This window comes from Montipora capricornis, chromosome 5, assembly GCF_036669925.1.
Source record: "Montipora capricornis isolate CH-2021 chromosome 5, ASM3666992v2, whole genome shotgun sequence".
NCBI lineage: Eukaryota > Metazoa > Cnidaria > Anthozoa > Scleractinia > Acroporidae > Montipora > Montipora capricornis.
This window is the reverse complement of record NC_090887.1, coordinates 23,095,566-23,115,565: the sequence shown is the minus strand read 5'-3', so window position 1 is coordinate 23,115,565 and position 20,000 is coordinate 23,095,566. Positions and strand designations below refer to the sequence as shown.

Here is a 20,000-nt window from a genome sequence, read left to right as displayed (position 1 = left end):
CAGAAACTGTTCAACCATTGAAAAATATGACCAACGTGTGTATATATATGCGATTTACGAAGTGGTATTTGCATTTCAGTGTGTCATATTTGGCATTGAGTTAAACCACACATCTGAAGAACTGAAAGAACAAATTGACTGACATTTAGGCAAATATGAAAATGAAAAGCAACCTTAAAATTATTTAAAATGTACAATTAAGATACTGATGAGAACCATCTGAAGGCCCTAGCTGATCCTTGTACACTGCATGCCCTTGGACGTTGGGTTTACTGAATGGCATTGGTAGTGCGGGTGCAGCATGCATCTCGGTCTGAACATTGAAAACCCTTCCGTAATTGAATTAGTCAGTTTTTCAATATTTGTAGAAAGACTTTTCATGCTTTCACAATATTTTCTATCCATTACTTCCCTTTTGCCAAGCATTTGCTTTGTGATCTTCGAGTGTTCCTGTGCAATGCTAAGCAGCTGTGAGTCAGCTGGAAGTTTCCGCTTGAGCTTCTCATGCTTGCAGCTATTCAATCTGGAGTTCAGAAGGTTTCTTCTTTCCTTCGTTGACTGCCCACTTGGAGCAATAGTGGACAAGGGCGAAGAGGATTCCTCCGGTTCCAAATTATCAACAGTGGCTACTGGAGAGACTGACCTCTTTGGATTGACCTGCTACTCTATACTCACATCACTATGTTCATCTGAATCTTTTGGGCTGGGAACGTCTTCCTCTGGGAGTCCGGTAGAAATCTCACACGATTTAACCCCAGATACAATCGTCGTAGTGGCTCATGATCTACCCTCGATCTGTTCACAAACTTCAACCGTAGAGCAAAACAACTCCACCGGAGCCACTGCGTCTACCAGCGTCAACTTACTGCCTGAAATTGCTCCTGATAGCTGTCAACTTCGTATTGACTATCGTTTTGGTGATATCCTCTAGTTTATGAGGGTAGTTTTTGTCTATCCTGGCAGGCTCTTCTGCTGTTGAGGGATAACTTTCCTTGAAGGAATTCTAAATGTTGGCGTACTTAGTCTGGACAGACTCCCAGTCGACCTCCTCGGCTGCTTTCTTCACTTTGAATTCATTTTTCTCTCTTAACAACAGCTCAAACTCGTCATTTGTCCAGATAAAGTGTTCTTCCTTTTTTTGTAGCCTTTTTCTTAGAAGTTTTTGCTTGTTGTTTATAGTCAAGTTTTGCCTTCAAAACGTACTGATAGTTTTGATGACCCTATTAAAGAATGCCCATTCCGACAAAAAAATTCGTCCGAGGATAGCCTGGTAACAAAAAAGCATCTTATGATTTCCGTTTCCAGTCTCGAGCTCTAGTGTGGATGGCCGAATACGATGCGGAAACGCTAGTGTGGGCGCAGATTTTTTTAACCGTTTTCAGGGACCCGGAGGTATTTGAAAACAGAGGTTGTCGAATACGCATTAGTGTGGACGGGGTCTAACTTACGGTGAATTCCACGGTAAATTTCACGCGAAAAACCGATATCGCATGAATCACGAAGCGATGAGTGCGATATCGATTTTTTAAGTGAAATTTACTGTGGAAGTTACCAGTTAAGGAATTAATTTTTCTTGCATTGCATAAGTGTTAAAAGAAAACAAGGAAATACACAGCAAGCCAACGCAAAAGCAAAAAAGCCATTTCAGAGTCAACTTTCAAACGCCAGCGAATAGGAATCACGATAAAATTAGAACTCACAGACGTACTAGCTCGTGATGTGACAGATTATCAGAAAACTTTGCCAGTTCAAGGTCAAAAGAGAGTTTTATTGATGTATTTTATTCCACTTTATCTCTGAGAACAAGATGATTCACATTTTGATGTACTTCATTGAAACACGCTAGCTTGGCTTTGAGCAAGAACCGGCAACTGAAATACGGCAACCAAGAAAGGATAAACTTCAAACAAGATCTCCAACAAATTACCAAAACGTGCTTTACGGCGAGTTTCATAATTCTGCGCGGAATCTCACCTTCAAGCGCTAAGCGCGAAACGGCGTTTTGGCTTCCGTCAATCAATTTTCGAACATAGCCATGAAGATCGATCGATCGATCGACCCAGCTCTGGAAAGTGAATTGGAGTTTTTGTGTAGTTCACAGCTCAAATACCATTATGATAAGTTTTAGGGGTTCTTCAGTAAAAGGACTCGTACATATTCCACAGCTTTCCATCGGCCTCGACTTCGAATGTACCAATGTACCGTGGGAAGCAAAGATCATTGGTAGGTTATATCATGCCTCAATTGATTTCGCTCGATTGATGAAAGCCAAAACGCAGTTTGACCGTTGGCGCTTGAAGATGAGATTTCGCATATTTATGAAAATAGCAGTGGACAAACTTCTTAAAGCACAATCTAGTGACATTTCTCCTTAATTTTATGAGAACTCATTGCGATTACGAGTTTATAATATAAAAGCAAAATTTTCTTGTCTCTTTCGAGGCACATCGTAAAACAGTTAGGTAAACGGCTTAAAAAAAATTCTTGTTCGCTTGCATTTTAGAGAAAAACAAACAAACAAATCAAGTTTTTTTTCTTTATGGCCCAAATTAAAAAGAGTACAGATGATTGCTAATTATTTAGTTCCAGTTGATAATAAAAATTCGAGTTTCATTCCCGAGCAATGTAAAAGTAAAGTAAACCAACCATATTTAACGTCGATAACTCGTAATTGCCGGGAAAAAGAACTCGTAATGTCCGAGGAAAACTATTAAACCATTTTTTAAAAGTACTAATCTACTTCAATGAAGTAACCCATCCGTAAAAATAACAAACGGTTTAGTGTCCAAGAAAGAATTTGTGGAGTAACTTCTTCCACCAAGTTTGAGCTATTACTGGTATACTGTTTTCAGGGGCACCCAACGGCAATTTTCGGAAAATATCTGTTCGGAAGACGATTTGAGATCTAGAATTTTTGGAACATTTGTTGTAAAACTTCTTGCTTGCCTGCCTCTCCTAGGATTTTCGAACATCTAAAACATGGTATGATTGCTCATTTGTAACGGATTTTTACCCTAAAAACGTCATCTAGAATTTTCGGGAGCCTTTTTTTCTGGCTGAAATTTTCGAAAAGCCAAGTTTTGATCCCTATAATTTTCGGACCACTAGACTTTCACCTAGGAAATCCGAACAGATGAAACATTTTAGGGGATAAAAATATGCCTATATCTACCGTTTAATTACTACAATACGTTGAACAATGCTATGTTTCAGTGGTTTTGAACTATATTCTCGTTGGGTGCCCCTGTGTTTTGTCATTCTTGTATTTTCTCTCTTCCTAGGTTGTCCAGGTCTCATGCAACCTTATCACATTCAAAATGAAAAATTCACTGAAGATATGCTAAAAATTGCAATGCAGAGCAAAAATGAACACTACGTTTTCAAGCTTTAAGTTTATATCCCTTGTCAAATCCGTATTGAAAACGCCAAAAAAAGCAGGGTAAAATATTTTCCAAACCATTTGCCACCTGAACACGAAAAGTGTCGACTGTTAAGAGCTTTAGTTGACGTAGTATGGCTGTGTAGCCACGTCGCACCACAGAAAGCGCTCGAAAAGTGTCGACTGTTAAGAGCTTTAGTTGACGTAGTATGGCTGTGTAGCCACGTCGCACCACAGAAAGCAATCCAAAAATTAAGCCTCGCTCATGTTTAGGTGTCCTGACCTGGCTTGAGCCTTCAATCCATTTGAAAACCACTACCTGGTCAGCAGTCAACTTTTAAAAAAAGCTCTGATCTCGATGAGCTCAAACTTGAGCCTGCGATACGGTCACGTGATACTGGTAAGCGGATTCAATTGACTATAACATGGTCGATATACACTGTAAACTAGCTCAAGACTTGATCCCGCAATATGGTTATGTGATACTGGTCACAATGACATACATGGAGGGGTGGACGTGCGTACGGATGGTCGCTAATGACGTCAAAACTAAAACCAAAATTTCTCGCATCGATGGGTTACAATGTTTTCTTAACTATGGTGCTCCGCGCCAGTGCCTTTTTCAGTGGAAACGTGTTAGCAATTCAATAAGTTCATTTGAAGTCAAGTGGATCAATAAACACCAATTAATCAAATATCCAAAAAAAATTATGACTGACAAAAGCCGATTGAATTTCTTTGGCTAAGTCAGGTCATCTAATGATAAAAAAGAGCGAAAGAAACTTTACACAACGTTTCGATGACTCCATGTCATCATTTTCAAATGAAAAGAAAATAAAATTTGATAACTTAATAACTTAATATATACCATGCGAGGTGATAAAACGTAAAAGTGTGAATGTAAATAGTGACAAATTTAAATAAATAGTTTTGCGCGTATGGAGTCTGATTGTGTGTTCAAGCATGGCCTCTTCTCCTTTATGAATAAAGCAGCATTTTATGCTAGGGAAACGTATGACAGAACCTTTAGCTTTAGACTAGCAGTAATCAAGAATCAGTGATGTACGTTCGATTCCTGTTTTGTCATTGATGAGACACTGGTATTACCGGACGGTCACTAATCCAGGTATTAATCCGGTCCAACAGGGCTTCACTTCCCTTGGGAAAGCCGCAACACTGTTACATGAAATCGAGGTTTTTGTGCCAGAACAAGATGCTGAAATCGTATGGCATCACGATCGATACCAGAGGGACCTGCCCCGGAACTGACACGATCAGAATGCGTTCTCCTCGAGCGCAATAAGAAAGACGAAATGTGATGCCATCCTTTCCCCATACAGTTTTATCCATTACATAATTTAATTTCTATTTTTACTGTTCCTCGATTATTATTGTATCAAACGTTCTTAGTCCGTTAAATACTCAAGCCAAGTTTTATCATTATACTCTTTTTCGATACGGTATTTTCCAAAAATGGCCGTGCGAAGTCAGCCATCACTAAAACATGTTTTTTTTTTCTCAAAAAGTATTTTCAGTTAGGGGGAAAGAAATACATCATTTTAAAGCTACGAAAATAAGCTTTGCATACTTTACATAGAACTACAACATTTTATAAAGAAGAAAGTTGAAAAAAAAAGTTAACAAAAAATAACATTAAAATGGTCTAAAATCAGTTTTCCACACAAATTTGGCCATTTCAACGTCAATTACGAATTTTTAATGGCCACCAAAAATGTTTCTCATTTTATGAGCTTTCTTGGAGCAAAATTTGATCGAAAACTGATGAGGCACGAATATTTTTCGATTTTTTGGAGTAATCGGATTAGCGATCAATGCATAATGTGATAATGCGATAAAAGTGTCAAATTTGCGATGCGTTGCTATCGGCAACGGAAGCCATCGCATTACGAATAATTAACCTCTGTTTGCCAAAAACCACACAAATAACCGATTTTTTGACGGAAAATTCATCCCAGATGATAAAACTATTCACTGGACATGTAATAAAGGTAAATAAGTTCGAGCGAAAGCAAAAACAAGCGAATATTTTGAGAGAAAAAAAAAAACTGTGAGACCAAAGGACCATGTGGTGAAAACACGCAATTGTATCGCTACGAAAATAATCTTACCTTTTCAGCGATTTTAAGGATTGAAATTCCATCTAATGAACCACAAGTCCTTTTCTTTATCCTTTCCGAGAGCTGTAGTGTAATTTTGGGGCTAAAACACTTTAGTAAAACCGCTCCACGATCGGTTGGAAATTTCGCCTTCACATGACTACCGGAGGGCCACAAATTGCCAGAAGTAGAATGCCCGTTGTGTAGGCGTAATGAAAGCTACAAAGCCGAGTTTTTTAGGGAAACTGGGGCATTATCTCCCCAGTAAACACACCAAATTTCACAACGATCGGTGAAAATCGCGGCATTCAACAAATCCTACCAAAACCCGGTTTCCTTGGGAACCCGTTTGAGGCCAACTTGAAGAAAAAGAGTTTTAAAATTCCTATTTATTCTGTAACGTCTCTGTAAACCGAAATCATTCCTTGATGAAACCCTGATGAAGAAAGGCAGTCTCTTTCGAAACAATGGCTTAAGATAATTATTCCTTCACTGTTCAATCAATCTTGCTCTTCTTTTTACATTTGTAGCCAGAGCATTGAACTTCCTGTGTTTTTTTTTCATTTGTCCTCTAGGTGCTCCCTTTCTGCAAAAACCTTCCCGCTTCTGATTATCAAGTATGGTGGATAGAAAGTTGAGCGATGTAGAGTGGAACATGCAAGAGGTTAGCATTGCAAGAAAAGAGGGAAACAGACGAGGGGAGGATTTGGCTTGTTTCAGTCTGGGAAGGTACTATCATGGTGTAGCTGACTTTAAACAGGCCATAAAAAATTACACAGAAGCATTAACCATTTTTAAGGAAATAGGTTTCCGGACCGGAGAAGGAAAAGCCTATGGCAATCTTGGCGATGCTAATCACAGTCTGGGCAATTTTAAGCAAGCCATAGAGTACCACAATCAAGATCTTAGTATTGCAAAAGAAGTAGGGGACAGGGCAGGAGAAGGAAAAGCCTATGGCAATCTCGGCTGCGCTTATAACAGTCTGGGCAATTTTAAGCAAGCCATAGAGTACCACAATCGAGATCTTAGTATTGCAAAAGAAGTAGGGGACAGAGCCGGAGAAGGAAGAGCCTACTGCAATCTCGGCAACGCATTTCAGGGACTGGGCAATTTTAAGCAAGCCATGGAGTACCACAATCAACATCTTAGCATTGCAAAAGAAGTAGGGGACAGGGCTGGAGAAGGAAAAGCCTATGGCAATCTCGGCTGCACTTATGACAGTCTGGGAAATTTTAAGCAAGCCATGGATTACTACAATCATCATCTTAGTATTGCACAAGAAGTAGGCGACAGGGCCGGAGAAGGAAAAGCCTATGGCAATCTTGGGAACGCTTATTGCAGTCTGGGCAATTTTAATCAAGCCATAGAGTATCACAATCAAGGTCATAGTATTGTGAAAGAAGTAGGGGACATGGCTGGGGAAGGAAAAGCCTGTTGCAATCTCGGCAATGCTTATTACAGGATGGGCAATTTTAAGCAAGCGGTAGAGTGCCACAATCAATGTCTTAGTATTGCAAAAGAAGTACTGGACAGGGCTGGAGAAGGAAGAGCCTATGGCAATCTCGGCAACGATTATTGCAGTCTGGGCAATTTTAAGCAAGCCATAGAGTACCACAATCAAGATCTTAGTATTTCGAGAGAAATAGGGGACGCGGCCGAAGAAGGAAAAGCTTATGGCAATCTTGGCAACGCTTATTGCAGTCTGGGCAATTTTAAGCAAGCCATAGAGTACCACAAACAAGAATTTAGTATTGCAAAAGAAGTAGTGGACAGGCTTGGCGAAGGAAGAGCCTACTGCAATCTTGGGAATGCTTATTGCGGTCTGGGCAATTTTAAGCAAGCTATAGAGTACCACAATCAAGGTCATAAAATTGTGAGAGAATTAGGGGACAGGGCCGGAGAGGGAGCAGCCTGTTGCAATCTCGGCAATGCTTATTGCAGTCTGGGCAATTTTACGCAAGCCTTAGAGTACCATAAGCAACATCTTAGTATTGCAAAAGAAGTAGGGGACAAGGCCGCAGAAGAAAAAGCCTATGGGAATCTTGGCAACGCATATTACAGTCTGGGCAATTTTAAGCAAGCCATAGAGTACCTCAATCAACATCTTAGTATTGCAAAAGAAGTAGGGGACATGGCTGGGGAAGGAAAAGCCTGTTGCAATCTCGGCAATGCTTATTGCAGTCTGGGCAATTTTAAGCAAGCTATAGAGTACTACACTCAAGATCTTAGAATTGTAAAAGAAGTAGGGGACAGGGCCGGAGAAGGGAGAGGCTATGGCAATCTTGGCAACGCATTTCAGGGACTGGGCAATTTTAAGCAAGCCATAGAGTACCACAATCGACATCTTAGTATTGCAAAAAAAGTAGGGGACAGGGCCAGAGAAGGAAAAGCCTATGGCAATCTGGGTAACGCTTATTACAGTCTGGGCAAGTTTAACCAAGCCATAGAGTACCACAATCAAGATCTTAGCATTGCAAAAGAAGTGGTAGACAGGGCTGGCGAAGTAAGAGCCTGCTGCAATCTCGGGAACGCTTATTGCAGTCTGGGCAATTTTAACCAAGCTATAGAGTACCACAATCAAGGTCATAGTATTGTGAAAGAAGTAGGGGACATGGCTGGGGAAGGAAAAGCCTGTTGCAATCTCGGCAATGCTTATTGCAGTCTGGGCAATTTTAAGCAAGCTATAGAGTACTACACTCAAGATCTTAGTATTGCAAAAGAAGTAGTGGACAGGGCTGGAGAAGAAAGAGCCTATTGCAATCTTGGTAATGCTTATTACAGGATGGGCAATTTTAAGCAAGCCATTGAGTACCATAATCAAAAACTTACTATTTCGAGAGAAATAGGGGACAAGGCCGGAGAAGGAAAAGCCTATGGCAATCTTGGTAATGCTTATCACAGTCTGGGCAATTTTAAGCAAGCCATAGAGTACCACAAACAAGATCTTAGTATTGCAAAAGAAGTAATGGACAGTGCTGGAGAATGAAGAGCCTATGGCAATCTCGGCAATGCATATCAGAAACTGGGCAATTTTAAGCAAGCTATAGAGTACCACAATCAAGGTCATAAAATTGTGAGAGAATTAGGGGACAGGGCCGGAGAGGGAGCAGCCTGTTGCAATCTCGGTAACGCTTATTCCAGTCTGGGCAATTTTAAGCAAGCCATGGAGTACCACAATCAAGATCTTAGTATCGCAAAAGAAATAGGGAACAGGGTCGAGGAAGAAGGAGCCTATTGCAATCTCGGCATTGCTTATTACAAAATGGGCGATTTTAAGCAAGCCATAGAGTACCACAAACAACATCTTAGTATTGCAAAAGAAGTAGGGAACAGGGCTGGGGAAGGAGCAGCCTGTTGCAATCTCGGCAATGCTTATTACAGTCTGGGCAATTTTAAGCAAGCCATAGGGTACCACAATCAAGATCTTAGTATTTCGAAAGAAATAGGGGACAGGGCTGGAGAAGGAAGAGCCTATGGCAATCTCGGCAATGCTTATTACAGTCTGGGGAATTTTAAGCAAGCCATAGAGTACCTCAATCAACATCTTAGTATTGCAAAAGAAGTAGGGGACAGGGCCGGAGAAGGAAAAGCCTATGGCAGTCTCGGCGACGCTAATTGCGGTCTGGGCAATTTTAAGGAAGCCATAGAGTACCACAGTCAACATCTTAGTATTGCAAAAGAGGTAGGGAACAGAGACGGAGAAGGAACAGCCTATTGCAATCTCGGCAACGCTTATTGCAGTCTGGGCAATTTTAAGCAAGCCATAGAGTACCACAATCAACATCTTAGTATTTCAAAAGAAGTAGGGAACAGGGCCGAAGAAGGAAAAGCTTATGGCAATCTTGGCAACGCTTATTGCAGTTTGGGAAGTTTTAAGCAAGCTATAGAGTACAATAATAAAGATCTTAGTATTTCAAAAGAATTAGGAGACAGGGCCGGGGAAGCAAGAGCCTATTGCAATCTTGGCAATACTTATTATAGACTGGGCAATTTTAAGCAAGCCATAGAGTACCACAAACAACATCTTAGTATCGCAAAAGAAATAGTGGACAGGACCGGGGAAGGAAGAGCCTATGGCAATCTTGGCAACGCTTATTGCAGTCTGGGAAGTTTTAAGCAGGGCATAGACCACCAAAAGCAATCTCTTACTATTTTGAAAGAACTAGGGGACAGGGCCGGAGAAGGAAGAGCCTATGGCAATCTTGGCTGTTCTTATAACAGTATGGGAAATTTTAAGCAAGCCATAGAGTACCACAAACAACATCTTAGTATTGCAAAAGAAATAGTGGACAGGACCGGGGAAGGAAGAGCCTATGGCAATCTTGGCAACGCTTATTGCAGTCTGGGCAACTTTAAGCAAGCCATGGAGTACCACAATCAAGATCTTAGTATCGCAAAAGAAGTAGGGGACAGGTCTGGGGAAGGAAGAGCCTATGGTAATCTTGCCAATGATTATTACAATACCGGTGAGCTTCAAAATGCGCTTCTCTTTAGCGAACTTAGCATTAGCATCTTTAAGGAAACAGAGGACCCAATACTGCTGGGAATGGCCAGTTATCAGCTCGGTCGTGTTCATGAAGTTTCAGACTCTTTGAGCAAAGCTCTTAATTACTATCGGCTAAGCATCAATTATTATGATGAAACAAGGCGCCTTCTTCAGTCCGAGGATGCATGGAAAATAAGCTTTCGTGACACAAATCAGTTTTCGTACACTGCTCTGTGGACAGCACTCTTGAAGAATGGAGAGGTTGATGAATCTTTGTGTGCTGCTGAACAAGGACGAGCGCAGGCTTTAACAGACATTTTGAAGATGCAATACGGCGTTGATGAGAAACCTTCTTCGGCAGTTACAATGAAAGAAACTCTCTCATTTGCAATGAAAGATCTAACTTCACAAACTGTTTTCACAGCACTTAACGGGAACATGATCAGCTTCTGGTTGCTAAGGGAAGATAGCGGGATAAATTTTAGACAAAAGGAAATCGAAAATGGAAGTGCTGACTTACTGATGAAAAGTACTTTAAAACAGATCAGTGCGGGGACCGTTGCACGATGTGAGAATCGTTTGCTTGACAAGCAACGCAGCAACTTCTCATGCAGTAGGGAAGCTGTTGAGGAGACCGTTCAGTCCTTGAGCTTCTCTGTGAACTCTTTGCAGCCCTTGTATGATATCTTAGTCAGTCCTATTGCAGACTTGCTCGAGGGTGATGACGTAGTCTTTGTTCCTGATGGACCCTTTTGCCTGGCTCCTTTTTCTGCATTGAGTGACTCTGTCAGGATCCGTGTAATTCCCTCGTTGACCACTTTAAAAGTGATCACTAGTGCACCTGATGACTTCCAAAGTAAAAATGAAGCGCTGCTTGTGGGCAATCCGTGCTTGGAGGAAGTCACTTACGGCACCGGTGAACCCATGTATGGACAGCTGCCGAACGCGAAAATTGAGGTGGAGATGATTGGAGAACGTCTGCAGACTTTGCCTCTCACCGGTAGAAATGCAACGAAAGCTGAGGTGTTGAAAAGAATGACGTCAGTTGCGTTAATCCACATTGCTGCTCATGGAAATGGCCAATTTGGAGAAATTGCTTTGGCCCCAAATCCCAAACGCGCAGCCCAGATCCCCGAGGAGGAAGATTACATGCTAACATTGAGCGATGTTTATGCAGTTCGTATTCAGGCAAGACTGGTTGTGCTGAGTTGCTGTCACAGTGGTCAGGGAGAGTTAAAATCTGAGGGTGTTGTGGGAATAGCCAGGGCTTTCCTGTGTGCTGGTGCCCGGTCTGTTCTGGTGGCACTCTGGGCAATTGATGACGAGGCGACCTTCCTGTTCATGAAAATTCTCTACCAACACCTAGCAGAAGGAAAAAGGGCAAGCATGGCTCTTCACCATGCTATGAAATCTCTTCGGAAGACAAAGGATTATTCCGCCATAAAATACTGGGCGCCATTTGTGCTAATTGGGGATGACGTCACCTTTCAATTTGGGGAACACAAACACGAAAAGAATGGTAAGTGCTACTTAAATATAACTTTAATTACTGCATCGCTGTACTTTGTAAATCAGCAAGTTGTCGAAAAGAGTAGGTACCTTCTTCAGAGAGAAATGATTTCAAAACAGGTTGCCAATGTAGTTACTTTTACTCGCACTGCTTTGGTCATTACCTGAAATAAATATTGTCTGCATTCACCGGGTCGGCTACTTCGGCCTTCCTGGACATAGCTACAACAAGTTGCAAAATTAGTGGAGACCCTTCACCTTTTTCGGCCATTATTAATTTACCTGTTATCTCCCACACTGCCGCCGCCCCCCCCCCGCCCCCTTATTAAAAAAACGTTGAAAGCTTAAACAGACAGCGTTTAAATGGGAAGAGGGGAGGCGAAGTGGGAAAGGTTGAAATTTTAGGAACGGCCGATATTGGAAGCTACAAAAGGTGTTTTAACAATTTTGCTACTTGATGTAGCTGTTTGAGCCAGTCAGTGAAAATCACTGATTGCCAGTTACGTATGTAAAGTTAAGCTAGCTATTGAGGTTTTACAGTCTACATATCAAAGTGACACTGAATAGTAATTGTTGCTATTAATTAAGTGCAAACAGTTTCATGGATTGAGACGATAATTGTTACATCATTTACCTAGCACTGAGAACGAGCTTCCTCATAGTGGCCACTTCGGAAAATACCATAATACTTTTCATTTTGTTTGTTCCCCAAATTTTGCACAAGCATTGTTTCCAGTTTCTCTTGGGACTTACAATGGTCCCAAGAGAAAACAAAAACAATGCTTATGCAAAATTTGGGGGGACAAATAAAGAGTATTATGGTCTCTTCCGAAATGGCCTATTGCCATTTAACCGAATATTTGTTTCGTTTTTTATTGTTGTTGTTTTTTTTTCAGAAACGAGGTCCAAAACGTGAGCAAACTACTTGGACTCTGATACGTCTTTATGTCATTTCCCTTTCGTCTATTATACGAGTTTTTGAAACAATTTAGTCATTCATACCTAGGCCTTAGCAGGGGTCAGACTAAGGTTATCATGGGAGACTAAAGATACGTAAAGTACTGTTAAAATGCGTTTGAAAATTAAAACTTATTTTACATGTACCATGAGACTTCATTGGTATTAAGATAATGTCAGTCTTTACATTTGTGCCTTGTTTTGTAAGCATCTGTACCAGTATTAGTTAACCAATTTATAGAAATTATGGACTTGGCAAAACGGTTTGCTTCCATAACTGAGGATGTAGCCATCATGTTCTTTTGGCCAGTAAAGACTTCAAAATAACTCCAAGGTTTTGCGGTGTGTTTCTCGGGTGTTCTTTTTAGTGACAAGTGTACCCAGTCTTTAGCTTTCCTTTTAAAATCAGTGTATTTTCTGCGTTTCTGTAAAGTTAGCCGGAGCTAAAGAATCAAATCAATCGTTTTCGGAGGCAAATATCTGTAACCTAAAAAAAACAACCCAGGAAAGTGGGAATGTCTAGAAATTACGAAAGTTTTCATATTGATATACGCAGAAAGTATGTGTAGTATGTGAAAATTGCTAGGGCCAAGATTCCGTTACCCAAGAGTAAGAATCTTGTATATCAGGTTTGCGTCAGTCAGCATCAGAAAAGTGTCTCCGTGTAAACCAGGTTTTGTGGAAAAATAAACAATAAACCAAATCGACTAACTCAATGATGTACCCGATTCAAATTTCCCGGGGTTAAGATTCTCCGTGTATTGTATTGGCATTATGATGTAGCATTGTCATTAAATGGTATGGAAATACCTGGAACAAAACGTTTTATTCCCAAAGGGTACGAATTGGGTACCACATTGAGTTAACCGATTTGGTCCATTGTTTATTTTCCTGCAAATCAATCGTTTTGAGAGGCAAATGTCTGTAAGCTAAAAAAACAACCTGGGAAAGTAGGAATGTCTAATTATCTGATTTTTCATATTGATATATGTAGAAACTATGTGTAGTATGTGAAAATTGCTAGGGCCAAGATTTCATTACTTAACGGTAAAAATTTTATATCAGGTTTGTGTCAATCAGCGTTAGCGTGTCTATTTTTAAACCAGGTTTTTGTGAGAAAATAAACAATAGACCAAATCGACTAACTCCACGTTGTACCAATTCATGTATTGCATTTGCATTATGATGTAGCATTCTCATTTAAATGATATGGAAATACCTGGAACAAAACGTTTTATTCCCAAAGAGTTTGAATTGCGTACAACATTGAGTTTTAACCAATTTGGTCTATTGTTTATTTTTCCAGCACAACGTTCTGATGCTGATGGGGACCAGGCCAATTTTGGGTAAATCTTACTGTTGGGTGATGGACTCTTGCCAGGGACTAGAACCAAACAAATGGAAAGTTTCTCACTGTAAAGTTTTAGATGTCGATTTTCAGGTATCTTGTCATTTCAATGAAATGGGCGATTTCTTAGGGCTAGAACTTCTAGAAAAGTTGCCTTGTTTGTGTGCATTTAAAGTTAAAGACTGCAAACACTTTCCTTAGGCAAACGTCTGGACTTCATTGTGCGATTTCTTAGGAAACTTCCAGAACGTTAAAAGCTGCTGTAGAAAATAAAAATGTTGCTTGATCTCTTTACGTTTTTTTCTACAATCTTTAAATTTTCAACGCAAACTAGTTAGGAGAGGACAATCGATATCAATGTATAGACTGATCAATGTGCACAAGCCCTTTCTTCAAACGGGGGAGGGGGGGGGGGGGGGTTATGAATTATCATGCGGAAATACAAGCGATATACTTTATCCATAGTTTAGATATCTTGAAAATAAACATATGAAACTTATAATGTCGTCGAAAAAAAGAACATCCTGACTGGTGGGTGCTTTACTTATATAGAGAATCTCGAGGAGAAGAACTACGTTGATCGCTTTATTGTCCGTCAATATAATCGTCGCTAATGGCAACTTGAGCGCACATTGGCAACCATAATATTAATGTCTGCTGCTAAAAATGTCTTACACCCGGTTAGAAAACTTTCTACCTGTTTTCATTATTTCTTTTTTTCCCCAGAAACTTCAAGTTTGCTCACAATCCTGTCGTATGAATTCATCAGCCATGGCATAAAGGAACACTCGGCTCGAAAATGTGTATTTGGTCTTTCGAACCAGCACATGTAATTTCGACGGTTTTATAGGCAACTTTCACGATGGCGTCACTTGACTACAACTGCCAGAATTCAGTTTGTTTTTCTTTTCTTATTTAAATTTTGTATTCCCAGTGGGGTAAAAATAACAAAGGCTCTTGTAACTGATATTAAATTTATCGACTTTTTACAGTGTATTTTTTCTGGTCTTCTTGGATGTGCTTTTGAAAATCGACACTGAAATGGACAGGGCGAGTGGTTGTTAGAGCTCTTCTATTTGAGTAGTGCGGTGTAGTCAAATTGGCACTATTCACATTTGTAATTAGAATTGAAATTAAACTTCAGAAATATTTAATTTCAAAACCACATTACTGTACAAGCAAACGAGTCCCAAGAAAAACCGTTCGGCTTTCACATGATTATCCAGGTTACGAAACTCTCTTGCCCGACCCCGTTAGAAGTCGACAGGTGTTAGATATGTCGAGTCATTTCGTCGACATCACATCCTTCCATCAGGAAATTATTTCCAAGCAAATAGAAGCCACGCTGTGGCATTAACTTATGTAATTGCATAAAAAGGAGGTTGTCTCTTGCTTGATTGAAAGCGTTTGTTACTTTTGCGAGAAAACATAGCAAATGAAACTCAACATGTTTCAGGAATAAGAAGCTAAGACCTGCTTTTCCCAACGACTCAGGATCAGACCCGGGGCGTTCTAGTTTGCTTTATAAAAGAAGCACCGGTTTTGCAGCAAGACGACATGGTAAATGGATCTCAAAATCATTCAGGTAAAAGCTGCGGATAACTGGGCCTTTAATATTAATCGCGGTAATGTTAATGCTGTGGTTTTCCTCGATTTAAAAAAGGCATTCGACACCGTTGACCATGACATCCTTTTATTCAAAATGAGCTTTTATGGAATACAAGGAACACCTCTTGATTGGTTTAAGTCTTTTTAAACTAATCGTACACAACGATGTCTCGTTAATGGTTCTCTCTCTGAAATCTATTCACTTAAATGTGGGGTACCGTAAGGAACAATCCTTGGCCCCCTCTTGTTTCTTATTTATAGTAATGACTTGCCAAACTGCCTAACATCGTGCCAGCCTAGGATGTATGCTGATGACACCGACATCACCTATGCTGGCGTTGATGTGAATTCAATACAGTTAAATCTGAATCACGACTTAGATAACTTAAGCAAATGGCTTACTTCTAATAAGCTTACTTTGAACAGTGCTGAAACTGAATTTATGCTAATTGGCTCCAGACAAAAATTGACTACTTTGTCAAACCCACTTAAGCTTTCGAGTGACAATGTTGCGATTGAACATGTTTCCTCTGTTAAATCGCTTGGAATATTTATTGATGAAAATCTACGGTGGCAAACACACATTGATAAATTATCTAAAAAGGTCCTTTCGGGATAGGAAAAATAAAAAGAATTAGCCTCATAAAAATTCTTTGACTTGGGCCATTTTAGTTTCAATAGGAATAAAACGCAAACAGCTGTCACAAACATTTGCTTGAACTGCGTAACGTTTATAAATTTAACGTTTCTATGTTACAACATACATCATCAGAAGTGATTATTATTCTACAGTTACAGATAAATCTAAATTCAAAATACAACTGTACGGACTGGGAAATAAAAAATGATTGACATAAAACGACAAGAATATGCTAGTAATAGAGATAAAGTTTCTCACTGCCAACGTTTTCATTTATTGTCTATTGTCACGAATCTGCAATTGCTGATCATGTGTTCTTAACCAACCATAGAATTAAGTGGGATCATTTTGAAACATTAGCAACTGGTCGATCAGACAGGCATTGTAAAATTAAAGAGTCTCTGTTGATCCGTGATCTAAGGCCATCCTTAAAATGTTTGTAACCGCTGTTTGCGTTTTATTCATATTAAAAAGAGTTAGACCGTTTGTCCCTCCACCTACTCTTCATTATATATACAATGCACTAGTTCAAAATCATTTCACCTATTGCAATCCTGTCTGGGGTAATTGTGGTAAACCGTTATTTGACAGGCTACAGAAGCTTCACTTTCCCACTCTTTAACAAATTCAAAATACTCAACATATTTAATATTTATAAGTATCAAGTTTCTTGCTTTGTTTTCCTTCATATGCAGCAGCTCTTACCCTCTCCTCTTTCATCTCTTTTCGTTCTTAACTCTGATTGTCATCAATACCCCAGTCACCGGGCAAAAAGACAACTTACATCTTCATACTCACAAATATTCTTTTTCTCGTCGGGTACAGGGTCCTCAAATTTGGAATGACATTTCTCTCTCACTTCGTAATTCACTTACTCTTTCTAGTTACAAACATAAACTGAGAGATTATTTTCAATCATTATAAGTTTAAACTAAGTTGAACGCAAATTCTTTTTTCTACCACTTTTTGCACACTATCATTATTGTTATGTTTATTTTGCTTTATGTGCAGTAATAATTCTTTTTATGTTGTAATAGTTTTCCTTTTCTCTGTAAATTTTGTACTTATTAATTTTTATTCTCATTGTTACTTAGCAGCACATTGTAACTCTGTGACCTACGCCGTATAAGCCTCTGGCTTTGGCATCTTATTATCGTTAACTTGTGCTTGGTGTCCTTATTTATCAATTAAATCAATTGTGTACTTATTTATCAATTAAATCAATTACTCTGCTCTTCAACCGACTGATCTGTGAAAATGGATGCATAACAACGGCACTCACACAATCTGTCTTTAAAGGCTAATATTTAATGGCAATGGATTCAATTTTTATAGGCTCATAGAAATATTTGAAAAAATTGTTTGGTGAAATATATGTTCAAGTTGGTGCAAAATAAAATCTCTGACAACAGGCGGACCGCTGAGGAAACGGACTTTTTTCACTTTTCCTGAAAATTTTGCGTACTAAACACTGACTCACGACTCCCAGTAAAGTAATATCGGCTATTCGTCTTTAATTCTATACTTGAACTCCAACTTGGGTCTAATGTTGAGCCTCAAACTTGCTACTCCTTGGGAAAACAAATAAGTTCAATGAAATTTTCCCCTTAAAATTTAGCTTAAGCTTATCATGATTATCATGGCGTTCGTAATTTCTTGGAGCCTTAGAAAGCACGAATCGTTTGTATTCTTCTTAGCTTTTTTCTTACACATAGCAATTTTACGGTCCCTCCCTGTTTTGTTATCCTACAATACATTAGTTTAAGCAAAACATTCTTAAATTCACGTGGAGTAAAAAGTGCAAAAAATCTCGCATATCACAGTAAAAGCTAAGTTAAAGCTTAATGACAGCAACGAGTGAGATGGGGTCACAGTAGCTGTTATTTTTTCACTTTTTTTGTTGGTAATAACTGCTATTCATTCTCAAAAAAGGTAATTTCAACTTTTCTCGAGCACTAAGCTACACAAAGTGGACTCGATCAGATTAGCCTGCGTACGCAGGCTCCGATGAGATCAACTTTCGTGACCTACACGTCGAGAAAGCATTTAAGCGCTTGACAAAACAACACTGAAACAAGCGCTAATTATGCTTAGTTCCCCTATACCCCACCCGAAATAAACGACACGACCAATCTATGTTCATGTTAACTAGGGAGCTGTCCGCTGCACCCGATTAGCGCTGCACGTCTGACCCTCTTTATTGGAATACGGAAAGTACACACGAAGCTAGAAACATACGGAAATGAGTCTGCCGCGCGCCAGGAAAAACCCCTGAGGGGAAACCTGGTCCCTCCGGAAAGCAGATCCAGACTCTATTACAACCTCGAGGGAGTAAGATTGGTAACTACTTGACAACATAAAATTGTGAACAAAATACCAACGACAACGGAAGTAACGGAAACCGTTAGATAACGTACGTAATGAGACTAAAGGAAATTTGACTGTGCGGGAGCAGTGCTAGACTAGAATGAAACTGTCAAAACCATGTGCTCCTAACTGTCGACGAGCTAGCCTCGTTATCATGGTAACTGTCATTTGTTTAGTGAACCGTGAAGACAATAATTTTCTGCTAATCTGCGAACCGCAGGAAATTTTCCCTATACCCCACCCGAAATAAACGACACTGGACCAATCAATGTACATGAAAACTAGGGAGCTGGCCGCTGCACCCGATTAGAATGAAGATAAAGTTAGGCATTTAACTTTATTTATCTGTAAACTGTTACTAATGCCCTGGAAACTAAGAGACGACTCTCGAGCAAATCTTTGGCGTAGCCGTCTTTAGCCGATTCAGATTTCCATCTACCATGTCGCTTCCAGTGTCGATCGGGAACTCTGGCATTGGCTGCCTTGGTGGCACCACCCGAGCGAAATGAATGCAGCGAGATATCTGCGCCATTCATAAATTCTTGTAACCTACCAATTATTCTTTCCCGAGCCCTAGAGTAGCTGAGGGGTTTGTTCTGAGTGATAAGCTCACCCCCTGTCTGGGCATGTACTAGAGGTCTAAATAGATAATGGGTACTATGGTCCAAATTGATAGAAGCTACCCTCATGTACCTTTCTAGGTTATGTACTGGACACGTGACCTTGTTAGACCTGTCTATGACGACCAAAAAAGCACCTTTTCTGTACTGATCAGTCTTGCTTTTACGAATTGTTAGACTTAAATGGGAATCAAAAATGGCCACGTCCCGAATTTTTAGTTGGGCGATCTCGCTGTACCTGAGAAACAGTAACAGTGCCATGGAAATGTCTCTACGTACAAGCTTTGATGTGCCAAACAGCATTTCTCAAGGGCATCAATGGAAACGGGTGCTTTTTTGGAGACTGGTTTTGCATGTTCCCTTTTTGCCCCTTCGATTAAGCTTTTGAGGAACGTATTTCCCATTGGATTTGGTACACTTGCGAGGTCGTGTACCCATTTAAGGGCACAATAACTAGATTGAATAACTGAGGAAGATTTACAAGTGGCAGACAAATGTGCTATGAACAGTGAAACGTCTATAACGGAGGCTGGAAACACATTCAAGCCCAGCAAATTCCACCCAACGTCTTAAATTATAGGTATAGTTCACAACAGTCCCATCAGCTTTAGAATGAAGAGCTGTTTTCTTTAAGTCTGTGAACAAAAAGGAGAATTGGCAATGAATGATAAATGGCAAACAGGCTGATCTAACGGCGCGGTACCAATAAAGAAGGTATAAAAAACCACCTGTGGGTAGATAGGTTATCTGTTATGTGGACTGAGTAGCCTCCAGTCCCCCGAATAGGGAATTATACGTGACAATATGCATAGCCATCTGTGTATATCTTTCCAAAATGCACAACTTCAAGTATAGCCGCCTGTAGGCATCCTGAGTTACCCCTAAACACCTATGGGCGAGTTAAGGCCACCTGTGAGGCATTACGGCGGCTGTCAGGTTGATGGGTTCAACAGTTTCGTATGAACCACC

The 20,000-nt window shown here is 40.0% G+C and overlaps 1 protein-coding gene across 1 annotated transcript; it reads left to right on the top strand.

Moving 5' to 3' along the window:
- Positions 1–6,115: 6,115 nt before the first annotated feature.
- Positions 6,116–12,776, top strand: LOC138048522 (tetratricopeptide repeat protein 28-like). The gene is made up of 3 exons (XM_068894704.1): positions 6,116–8,458; positions 8,516–11,501; positions 12,388–12,776. The coding sequence occupies exons 1-3, from the start codon at positions 6,116–6,118 to the stop codon at positions 12,405–12,407; spliced, it is 5,349 nt and encodes a 1,782-aa protein (XP_068750805.1). The 3' UTR covers positions 12,408–12,776.
- The last annotated feature ends 7,224 nt before the right edge of the window (positions 12,777–20,000 follow it).